Source organism: Prionailurus viverrinus, chromosome D1, assembly GCF_022837055.1.
Source record: "Prionailurus viverrinus isolate Anna chromosome D1, UM_Priviv_1.0, whole genome shotgun sequence".
Lineage (NCBI taxonomy): Eukaryota > Metazoa > Chordata > Mammalia > Carnivora > Felidae > Prionailurus > Prionailurus viverrinus.
Genome location: NC_062570.1, coordinates 31241430 through 31253724, shown reverse-complemented (window position 1 = coordinate 31253724; position 12295 = coordinate 31241430). Strand labels below are relative to the sequence as shown.

General features: G+C 41.9%; 1 protein-coding gene across 8 annotated transcripts in view; it reads right to left on the bottom strand.

Annotated features, from left to right (window-relative positions):
* LOC125147161 (beta-galactosidase-1-like protein 3) overlaps positions 1-11393 on the bottom strand; it is a 63602-nt gene extending 52209 nt beyond the window's left edge. For 7 of the 8 annotated variants that reach the window (XM_047824214.1, XM_047824217.1, XM_047824215.1 and 4 more), the window contains exons 1-6: positions 11211-11393; positions 10278-10409; positions 9916-10131; positions 4903-4971; positions 4240-4335; positions 2948-3056 (exon numbers count right to left, since the gene is read on the bottom strand). In XM_047824214.1, the coding sequence (XP_047680170.1) occupies positions 2948-3056; positions 4240-4335; positions 4903-4971; positions 9916-10131; positions 10278-10409; positions 11211-11278 (690 nt within the window). In that variant the 5' untranslated portion in view covers positions 11279-11393. The remainder of the gene's footprint in view (positions 1-2947; positions 3057-4239; positions 4336-4902; positions 4972-9915; positions 10132-10277; positions 10410-11210) is intronic. The other variant, XM_047824220.1, reaches the window with a different exon arrangement.
* Between the last annotated feature and the right edge of the window lie 902 nt (positions 11394-12295).

The following is a 12295-nucleotide window of genomic DNA, read 5'->3' as shown; positions in this document are numbered from 1 at the left end:
CCCAAACCTACAAACTCCCCTGCTTCCATGCCCACCCTATCCACTTTCCCCAGCATATGAAAGGGGCATCCCTCCCTCCTCCTGTCTTAGAATAATGCCACCACTCATGTGTGGAGTCCCACTGCCTCCTACCACCTGCTTGGGAATTGGCTCTCTGCCCTGTTCCCTCTACCTTCTCTACTTTCAACCTTTCCTTCCAAACCAACTGCCCTCCATCATCATGGAAATTTATTCTGAACCATCACACTAGAGAGAGGGAGAGTAAACATGGACCCCAATCCTGTTCCCCCACCCACAGTTCTCTTGCTTTCTCATTTTGAAGAACCCTGTTTCTTGAAAGAATTACCAGTTGTCTACACTCACTTTCTCTGCTTTCTCACTTTGACTCCACTCCTCAAACCACAATGGTAAGTGTTCCAATGCCATCTTGCCACCTGTCATCAAGAGTGACCTAGTGCTACTGAAATTATAAGTTTGCAATGTTTAACTTAATCTTTCAATGTTCTTCCACACTCAAGTGCAGAAGTCTCTCTTGATACTGAAGGCAGAGTGAGCTCTTGACAGCCTGACCACTTCACCCACCACATAGCTCCTTATTGCCTATGGAGTAAATGACAATTTTAGAGTGATATTCCCTTTTGTACAATGGGACCCTAGCCCCTGAGTTGGACAGAAGAGAATGAGTATGTGTAGTGGGTTTTCCTCTACAGCTTCACCTTTTGCCTCTTCCCACCTCAGATTCTATGCTCCACACCAACTGCACTTCCTCCAGCTCTTCAGACTCTTCATTCTATCTCTTGTCCTCTGGTCTTCACCCGTGATGGAGACTCCTGACCATTGCTAATGTCTGCCCACCCTTCAGGTCACTGTTTAAGTTACTTTTTCTGGAGAGCATGCCCTGAACCTTCCTTTCTCCTTGGCTGCTTACCCCTAAGAGGGGTGTCCTGCACTTCTTCCACTGAAGCAACTATTCCTCAATTTGTAAGTGGTCATTGCCTCCATGGGACAGGGACAATGTCTGTCCTTCTCTCCATTGGAAGCTAAGCTCCTACACAGCAGCTGGCACATAGCAAGTGCTCAATAATTACTTGTTGAGTGAACCTAAGTATTCCTCATTGATGAAGTGAGAACAGTTGTTTGTATTATTGAACCATATCTTCTCCCCAACATGAAGGGTGAGATTTCTAAAATCCCCGTCACAGGAGAATTCACAGCTGACCTTACAAAACAAACAGGTTGAGAAGAATGAAAGTCCCAAGTAAAAGAGTAAATACACTCTAAAAATTATTTAAATATAGTAATTAAAACAATGAAGGTAACCAAATAGAAAACATTAAAATACTAACAATTTAGTAATAATGGCCTTTTAAATTTCATTTGCACTTATAATTCCTTGCTTCTTAAAAATTTCCTAAGATTTCTCACCTCATGATTTCAGTGGGATATTTATATATTTGCTTTGATTGCTGCATCTGCACTAATGCTACATGGCATTTGTACTTGTGCTTGAACTTCTAGCCAAACATTCAAAGTCTTTCTAATTTTAAGGCTCAGAGATTTTTGCTCCTACATCAGGCCCCATCTAAATGCCAGAAACATATGGCTTTCAGCCTTTCTTGACTCTGCATAACAAACCCAGAGTTTAATTCTAAAGATGATGCCTTCTTCCCTGCAGCATTGCTCATCTCTCCTAAAGCTATACTACAGAGACATTATTCTTAATCCGTCTTTCCCTTTATTTCTATTCCTAATCTCCTCTTTCTTTTCTCAATAATTATTCCAATAGTAACTCACAATTCACAATTGAGAAGTAGTTATAAAGGGCTAGGTCCGTATCACATTTCCCCCAAAAAGAAGACTCTAATAAGCTCTTTATTGGTATTTATAAAAACATAATAACTGGTTTTTATCCCCACTCAAGTTATATCAAGAGATATACTCTTAAAATAAGATATATTTTTATTTAAATAATAACCATGTGTCTCCTCTTGTTTGTAAGAAAGTTGTATTTAAAAAAAAAAACATAATGACCAAATAATTGCTGCCTTATAAACTTCAGAGTATAATATTTGTTCTTTGTTTTTATGGACTGGTCTTTGGGCTGTGGGTACCTTGCATAAGATGAGGAGACTCCATGAAGAAAGGAAAATGCATGGTGTCTGTACTCTTTACATTTATGAAACTTAAACAAACTGGAATGTGAGCAAGAGAAAATATATCCACACAGGTACAAAGTGATATGTGAACCAAGTTATGCATTATAGCATAAATTTAAAAAATCAAATGTCCATGACAAGGTACTAGTTAAATGAATTATGATATACCCATTTGTGGAATGCTATGTAGTCCTTAAAAAGAATGGGTTCCAAAAATATATTTTTAAGTTACAAAAAAATTTTCAGTGGAAATTGCATATTTTTTATTAAAAAGTATGCATACATACACATGTGTAAGTGTGTGTATAAATAATTTGTTTCTATATGTGTAGAAATCCTCTGGAAAGACACAAAAATCTAGCAAAATTGTCTCCTGAAAAGACAATGAATGGCTTTGGTTCAGGGTAAGGGGAGACTTATTTCACCATAAACTCTTTTGTACTCTGTTGCGCTTTATCACCAAGGGCTTGTATTAACTATTTAAAACAATAAAGATAATTTAAGGATAAAAATAAGCAGTATGAATATCAGTGAGTTTAATGAATATTGAGTACATTCAGAACAATGACAACCACAAATGAACACCCTTCATCAGTCCCTTGTAACATGTGTGTCTTTCTAGAAACCTTGAGGTAAAGGCTGCACTTAAGACAAAGGTCTAGAATTGAAAATTGCAAGAATATCAGTTTAAATTCTCACAGAGACTAGGCATGGCCTATTCTGTGAACAAGCCATAAAAATTATTTTCCTAGAGCAAAGATAAGAAAGAAGGAAAGAGAAATTTGCTTTACCTGGAGAGGAACAACTCTGGAAATGAGGTGGTCAAAATACTTATTAACTGCTTCAACAAAGCCCTTGTAGGTTGTTCTTAATATCATCTTAGGGTCTTGCAGCAACCAGCTGGGGGTGAAAGAGGACAAGCTCAGTTCTGAGTTGGGAATGCAGAGGTGCGGGGGCTGGGCCAGGCATGACAGTCTGCCCCTTTCCAGATCTCTCTTGGGCAGTTTTACATCCTCTGATCATGTCCATGATCCTGGAGAACTCAGGGGTCCTGAAGGGATGTGTCCATGTCAGCTTTTTGGACCATCCCACAGATTTAGAAGAAAAGATACCACCTCCATCGACATGACACTTTACAACTTACCATCAAGATTTGTACACCCACATCTTAATACCCTCCTCCATTCTTGTTCAGTTTATTTAAAACATTTTTCTTGCACACAGTGTATGTACTTTAGGCAAATGGTTACATTTCCTCCAAGACCTAAGATTTCCAGCACAGAGGAGGAGCTTACAAGTAAGTAAGCTTGTCCCCAGGTCAACTTGTAAGGTGCTGGGCATGGCTTCCAGCTAACTGCACCATGAATTGCTGCTTCTCGAAAGCTCCCTCTTCTTGCAAGGGTCAGGCATTTTCTGCTCCAGAGCTGGAAAGCGAAAACTAGCTCACCTTGGAGAAAAGCAATGCCTTTACATGACAAAGGGGAGTAAAAGTACTCACCTGGGGGCAAAGCCATGAACTAAATGGGCAGTCCTGTCAGCTTGTGGAGATAACAGAAGAGCATTCTTAAATTCTCACCCTGAACCTTAGTTGTTTGGATTAAAAGCATGCATCACAGATGAGAGAAAAAGGCAAAGAAAAATGAGAGGGAGGGGAGGGAATCTGAAGGCACTTAGTACAAGAGAACTTGGTCTTCCACTGACAAAATAAAAGAACAATCAGACATCATCAGAACAAGCCCACCCATCACTGTCTAAAGCTTCTGTTCCCATTCTTCCCACTACTGGACAGAGTTGAGCATAGCTCTCTCCAGTGGGGCAAGAAGACTATGGTCACCCCAATGCTTCCTCTTCCCCTGCACACTCTTGGTCACATGCCTAGAGCACTAGGAAGATGTGTCATCTGTAAAATGAGGATTACAAGAGCACCTATACCTCACCCTATTACTGCAACCATTGTCTGAGACAATGTGTATAAAGCACATAACAGTGCAAGACACAGCGGATGTGCTCATTTGTTATTAGACTGAAGTTTTATGTTTAGTAAAGCCAACAACTTTACTACACTGGATTCAGCACCGCTCACCTGGGCAAGCCCCCGAGGTCCATCTCACTGCAGATGTAGGGCCCTGGACGCAGAATCACCCACAACCCGATCTCCGCAGCCATCAGCACAAAGGCCCTAGGGAGGTCAGTGTCAGCAGCTCTCAAGACATCAGGGGGGAGGGGTGGGGATGAGTCTGACACACATCATAAGGTGGTGGATCTGCCTGGTTCCTCCTCTCCCTGCCTTCAGATGCCCTGCGAGCTGGGTTCTCCCCTGCTCCCAGCCCAGTACCTTCTGCATACCTCCACTGGGGGCAAGAGGACCAAGGGCATCAGACAGGATACGGGGAGGGGTGGAGGTGGGGTCCTAACAGTGAACCTGACCCCAAGTGCCTTACTACCCTAGAGAGGCAAGCCTTGTCCCAGACCAGATGGCTGGACCACACTGCAAAGCAAGGCAGACACTGGGGATTAGGCACCTCCGAGCAGCAGTGAAAAGGTCTGAGCTCAGACGAGGTAAACCCAGACCCCTGAGAGTAACAAGTTCATGACTAGAGAGCATTTGGGTCTTGAGAACAAGGTTCCAGGTCCCAGCCTCTCTCTGGTTCTCAATGCAGAACCAAGATGGCCTAATCAAACCCAAGGGGCCACCTCTCTGTCTCCCCACCCTGGACCAGGCCACAGAAGCAGTGACAGCACTTACTCCAGGTCCAGGTTTCCAGAGAAGTCAAATTTGCCTCTTTGCGGCTCATGGAGGTTCCATGGAACATAGCTGTAATAGGGAAGGGGGAAGTACAATAATCATCTTTCGATTTCTTTCTTCTAAATTTCTAGATCAGTCCCAAATCCATGCTAACACCTGGGATAGTTCTATTTGGGAATAAGCTGAAGTTTCCAATGGCAATTAAATCTGTATTACATGAACAATGACTATTGTCAATAGTTCTTTTCTTTATTAACCAGTTGTGATCCACGCTGCCAATAATCCTATGATTCTAGGTTCCTTGGATTTATATACATTAATTATCCCACTCAGCATCCCATTCTCTGTACTAGCCAGTAAGAAAATAAAGAAAATTACAAACCCCACAAATGTCTATATAGGCCCAATAAATTTTTGCTAAGAATTAATCAAAATAAGAATAGAAGAGGATTTTCTATAAGGATAATGGAGATAGAATAAAGAAAAATAGCACATTTAGATTTAGCAAGAAGGACCCATCCAGGCCCCTCCCCTATAGGGCCCTCCCCTATAGGGCTATAGTGCTATTTTTATTAGTGACTATCTTTTTTTGTGTGCATCACCAACAAATTTCTTGAGTGTTGTGCCCCTAACCTCATGTTTGCCATTAGCCCTGTAGTTCTTGTTACACAATTGTACACAATGCAGATTTGTAAGAATGCATAATGTTGCATTATGCCAGAACTGACTGTATTTCAAGATCTTCTGTTGTAAGGAGGAATGAAGAGTTGGTTTGCTGAAAACTTAAATATGCATGATAAAGTTTATAGCTGTACACTGAAAGAGCAGAATGAAAACATTTTGCTAAATGAGGCTTACAAGTGACTTACTTCAAAAAATATTGCTGGATAAAGTTGAAAACAAAAAGATGGAAAAAGATATATATGAGGCAAAATTATTCTAGCAAATCTTAAATAGGAGGCAAGATGGATTTTAAGGCAAAAAAATCCCTCACAAATAGATGTTGAGAGGCATCAAATAATAAAAAATGAAATAATCCATCAAGAAGATATAGTAATCATGGCCTTACGTGCTCCATAAATATGGCTTCAAGTAAGGGAGGAGTTTACTGAATCAGAGAAGGGGACAAATCCATAGTCATAGAGGGAAGATTTAAAATACTTCCCTAAGAAATAAAGATAATAGCAAAAAGTTGTAAGGATATATATTTGAATAACACAAATGAAAGGCCCAATCTAAGAAATACATAGAAACCTCAGTAGCCAACAGGTGGAGTACATACATTCTTAAAAAACACATGCAACAGTTGTAAAATACAAAATAAATCTCAACAAATTTCAAAAATGTCCGTGATCCCAAGGCAATTGCTACACTAGAAAATTATGCTTGAAAATGATAAAAAGTTAAATAAATAAATAAACCAGAAAGCATATTCCCAAATAGCTGAAATGTTTGAAAACAAATGACATTCAAAGTATTACACAGCAAAATGTATGGGATATGTAACCAAAGCAATAATTAGAGGTACACTCATATCTCTGAATAAATATATTAGAAAAAGCAAAATCCTGGAAAGAAAGTGAGCTCAACTATTCAACTCAGGAGACAAGAAGAAAAGAAGAAGAAAGAGAAGGAGAAGGAGGAAAAGAGGAGGTGGAGAAGGAAGAGAAGAGGAGAGGAGAAAAAATGCTAAACCAAATAAGGTAGAAGAAAGGAAATTATACATAATTCAGGAAGTATCAAATAGAAAACAAAAAGATACAGAGAATATTAATAAAGTTACAAGCTAGTTCTTTGAAAAAACTAAACATTAAAAGATTAAAGGGGGAAAAAAAGGCTGATACACCATATGATGTGCAAGAAAGAAAGAATTTTTAAAAGTCCCAGTCAATCCACAAGAAGAAGAAAGAAAAAGAAAAAAATGATATATAGAATAAAAATAGTATATACACTAGGATAAAAAGCAATAACCATTCAACAAAGTTATACTACCCCCAAAAACTTCACCTCACAACCACAAAAGACAGTAACCACAGAGGTTTTATAGGTGAATTTTAAGAAACATTCACGGTAAAGATAATTCTTTTGCAAGATAGTTTCAGAGAAGAGAAATATATACATATATAGTCACTTGATGAGTTTATTATAAGATTGATATCAAAAGTGGGCAAGATACTGGGGCGCCTGGGTGGCGCAGTCGGTTAAGCGTCCGACTTCAGCCAGGTCATGATCTCGCGGCCCGTGAGTTCGAGCCCCGCGTCAGGCTCTGGGCTGATGGCTCAGAGCCTGGAGCCTGTTTCCGATTCTGTGTCTCCCTCTCTCTCTGCCCCTCCCCCGTTCATGCTCTGTCTCTCTCTGTCCCCCCCAAAAAAAAAAAAAGTGGGCAAGATACTAACAGAAATACAATTTTAAATCCATTTCAGTTATAATCATAAACACACATATCTGAAGTAAAACATGAGTATGTCAAGTCTAGCAATCTATGTGTGTGTGTGTGTGTTTGCACATTCACATGTTCATGTCTCCTAATCAAATAGAACTTATGCAGAGCCGTGGATTGGTTGAATATCAGAAAAAGATGTCCATATAATTTACTATTTCAATAGATGAGTGAAGAAAAACCATATAATTTCTTCAATAGATGCAGAAAAGCCTCTAAATAAAACTCAATGATTATTTGTTATTAAATTATTTGTATACTAGATAAGGCAATTATTAATTTAGTGCCTCCCAGCTTCATATGCACTCTTTAGTATCAGCTTTGCAATAATGGAGCCAGCCCTTGAAGCATTTTCTCCTTTATAGTGAGACCACCTTTAGCTTTGCAACAAGAGGGCGGTGGAGGGACATTCAGGAGGAAAGGGGCTTCTGTGATCTCCAGTGCAGTTTTTGTATTACTATGGTCCTGCTATATATCTGGTCAGTGGTATAGGTGTGTGAGGACATCTGGTGGTTCTTTCTTTTTAAAAAAATCAATGCATCGTAAGTATACTTTGTAACAAACAATGTAGAATTAACCCAGAAAGGGAAGGGAACTCAACTATTTTGGAATTAACGTAATTAATATAGCTACAGATGTAAAACATTAAATTACATAGCCCATAGCATTTTGCTAACACTTTTCTGCTCTTTCCCTTCATAATTTAATTTTAAGCCTTTCAGAACTGCCTTTATTTTTTCCTGATGTTAACTAATAAAACCCCACAGCTTGACCATGAAGACAACAGACCCTTCTAATCGCTGGTGACAAACCAAACGTCTCATCAAAAAACAGAAAAATACATTCTGCATTGTAAAATGATAAAATGCCCTGCAAAGGGGACTTAGACTTTACAAGAGTTTACAAGCAGGGTTGCAAAGCTCTGTGAATGTCCTCCTCAATCTCTAAGTAAAGTCCACATTTATGAAAGACAGTTGAATTGCTTAGCAGCTGGAGCCAGGTGCTGGGCTGAACTCAAAGCATAGCTCCACAATTACTAACCCTGTGTCTTCAAGAAAGTGCCTTAACCTCTCTCTGCCTGAGTTTTCTCACCTACAAAAGATAGTGATAATACTATTCACCACATAGTATTGCTATAGTGATGAAGTGAGTTAATATCTTCCAGGGTTTAGAATATGCCCAACTGAGTGTAAATACTATATACATGTTCTCTGAATAACTAAAACTGGTTGACTTACTTTATAGCGTAGATATATTTAAGTCAGAATTTCCATCCTCTATCAAAGGTGGTATCCTTACACTAAGGATGGGCGTTCCCGCCTTTTCTCTGACTTCAGAAACACCATTCCCATACACCTGTCACAGTTCTGCCTTCCACGGAATTGTTTCTTTGGGCTCACCCTTCAACACACCTTTCTTGACTCCCAATTTTTTGAGTCTCAAGACTTTTCTGTAAATAGGTCTGTTATGAAAGGATCTCCACTGTTCCTAATTCAAATGTGATTTTTATTTTGGGCTAGTTTTTACGTGACTGGCCATCTGTGCACAGGCAGGAGTCTATGCCTAGGTATGACTTTGGTGACATCCTCATTCACAACTGCATGGTCACACCTTGAGGCAATTGTGGGAGGAGACTCACCCTGAGCAAGCTAGTTAAGCCCTCTATTCTTCTGTTATTGTCCCACACACAGTAAGAAAGACACTATCCAGTCCACAGGACAGCTAGTTGGAGGAGTAAATGATTTTGTGAAAATGATTACAAATGCCCAGGCATCAATACACCCTAAATGCATGTTACGTTTTGTCACTATACACCTAATCATTTTAAAGATCACGCTAAATTTATCATGTTAAATGTACATTTAATCATTTTACATTTATGTTTAAATTCTTCTGATTGACTAAACTAGGTTTGTATTTCTTTTTGCCATCATAATGAGTACAGGCAATGTGATAGGCATTTTTCACATATGTAAGGTAAGCGCTTTATCTCATTTAATCATCAAGAAGACAAACTTGAAACAATTTTTATTTTGTTTACTTATGGATGAAGAGGACATCAGGGCTCTGGGAGGCAATGGTTTGAGGCAGAGCTGGGACTGAAGACAGGTCTTTCTGAATCTCTATGCTTTTAATTATTAATGACATTAAACTTCACTTGAGTGATACTGGTATTTCCTTACATGTTCATTTTATTCATGCTATTATTCCTTTACAAGCTCACTTTAATTACATAAAAATTGTTTTTAAAATACCACATATTTATCTGTAAATATACTTTAAGCATTTGTCATTAAGCTGAGTGCTTCTAACGGACCCAGTGACTCTCCTATTAGAGAGATTACTGTGGAAATCACTTATTCCTTCTGTTTCTCTCATTAACCCTTATCCAAGGCTGTGACCACAGCAAACTGTGAGATGTGACACTTAAAGGGCACATGCTAGAAATGACTATTCAGAAGGTAAATTCTCAGACAGGCAATCCCAAAACCAGAGGCTCGGAGCCTGGATGCAGACATCAGGAGTCCCTGTGGGGTAGAAAGGTCACAGAGAGCTAGGGGGCCAGCACTCACGTGGTAAGGGTGTTGAAGCCACAGGCCTTCAGCTTCAGCAAGCGGTCCCTCCAGTACTCCTTGGGCACCCGGAAATAGTGGATGGAGCCCCCGAAAATCAGGAACTTGTGACCCCCGAGGGTGAAGTACGGCTTACTTCCAACTCTGCTTTCAGTCTGAAGTCCCACAGATCTGTCCGTCAGCTTGAGGGGGGTCAGGTGAGACCAATTAAACATGCTGAGAGACAGAGAAAGAGAGGAGAGGCTGCCATAGCCTTGCCAGAGAAGGAAGTTCTTGTAGCAGAAGTTGCTGTGGGCATGCTTCTGATATAATTCTCTCTAAAAAAGGAGAAAAGGCTCCCCTCCCTCCCCACTCAGGCAAACCTGTACTGGGCTGGCTGTAGCTGTGCATTTGCAAATATAAGATGCTCTTTATCTTTCACTCGAGGAGCAAAACCTGATAAGATAACTGGCAGGAAAAAGATGCACAGGATTCTTTTCCAGGAGAAACACAGGCTGAAAGAGAAAAAATGACAATGAAAAGGGGAAAACACTGGACTCATCAAGCTGTAAGGACCGAAATGCCACTCTAGAGGCAAAAGCCACAGAGGCTCACATCAAGGCAGGTCTCTGACGTTAGCCTAATGTGTAGGGAGGCTGGGGCTTTATCTGAGTCCACTGAGGTCCCCTGCACCACCAGGGCTGTCCCAGAGCCCACCTCAGTACATCTAGAAAGCTGAGGATAGACTGAGTCCTAGAAGCCTGCAGCCAGGAACAGGACAGGACAGGCATGGCACCTGGGCGAGGGGATCCTGAGAAAAGCTGGAAGAAAAGTAAGGGAGGAAGGGTAAGGAAAAGCTCAGGGACAGGGGGAAGCACTCCATCCACCAAGTTTAGAAAGGCTGCAGGGCCTGATCACTGGAGGACTATGTCACCATCCACACGCTGATTCTTTTCTCTCTTGGGCAATGGATAGACTCTCACCAGGACCGGCTTATCTAAGGTGTGGGCAGAAGAAAGAACTGGAAGAGAGAAAGTTTGAAAGGGGAGTCGATGAGGAGAGGCTCAAGCAGATAGGAGGACCCACAGGGGCGTCCCAGTCCAAAGGGGCCCTTGCTCCACGTATTGCCCCCAGTGCCCAGCGAAATAAATGCCTGTGGATGACTGGCTGACTAACAGAACGAAGAGGGAGGTCCAGGAGGCCTCCCGGGTTGTGCGCTCAGGGCGATCCGGCAGGCGAGCTGGGCGCGAAATCCCCGGCGCCTGGAACGGCAGGCGGGACTGTGGGCCGGCCAGAGCAATGGTGCCGAAGGTCACCTGAAGCGCTGCAGGGAGCCCATCACGCGCCGCTCAGAGAGCCTAGTCCAGCGCTGCTCCCGCCGCATCTCCGCGGACCCAGACGCCGCGCACCGGGGCCAGGGAGCCTGCCAGGCAGTGCCCAGTAAGTCTCAGGCTCTGGGTGGCGGGAGGGGCAGAGCTCCGCATCGGACCCAGTGAGTCCGAACTGCCTGTGGGCGCAGATGCCTTTCAGCCTGTGCAAGTAACGTGGGAGGGTCTTGAGTTATCGCCATGACCTTGGTTTTCCTATACTGTGCGTCACCAGACTGACGGGACGGAAAGGCAGAGGTAAGTGGGAGGAAAAGAGGACAAGTTAGCCTACGCGTGTTCCACGGGCTCAGGGACTGTGGTGAGTGTCCCTGTGGCTGCAGACAGCGCGTTCAGAGCAATGGGTGGGATGTGAGCACAGAGGAATAGTTTCAAAATGATGGGCAAAGGCCAAAATACAGGTTCCCCTGGGTACTTGTCTAGGTGAAGGACACCAGCTACACTGGAGTATAGTTTAACCAAACCGAATCTGTAAAATGAGAGTATTATCTAGAGCAAAGAAGGGAGTGCTGTTCCTACCAGTGGGTCAGCTTGAAAGCGTCTACATAGGATAAGCAAGAACTACAGCTTGGAATTCCTTGGTTACAAACCAGCAGGAGACAGGGCTGGAGAGATCAGATTGGGAGGAAGCAGGCCAGGAAGGGCAGTGGAAGCAAATGCTAAGCAGCTCAATCTCTTCTCAGAAATTAAGTCAGATATTAATTTTCTTGAGATTAGGTGATTGCAAGATGTAGGCTAGATGGGAAACAGACAAGTCACCCGCATAGACCTGGTGATCGCAGGATAAGAGCTGGGGGTGTTCTCATGGTGGTAAGCAAGAGGATGGAGTTGATTTAAGAAAATTTGGGGAAATAAAACTGGTAGGTTTTATTAAGTGATTGAATGAGGCAGATGATACAGAGAGGAGTCTGGGATGACACTGTGTGTCAGCCTAAGTGACAGGTGACAGCCTAAGGGTGGTGGTGACATTTATTGAGATGAGAAACACAGGAAGTGGCAAAAGTTTGAGTTGATGA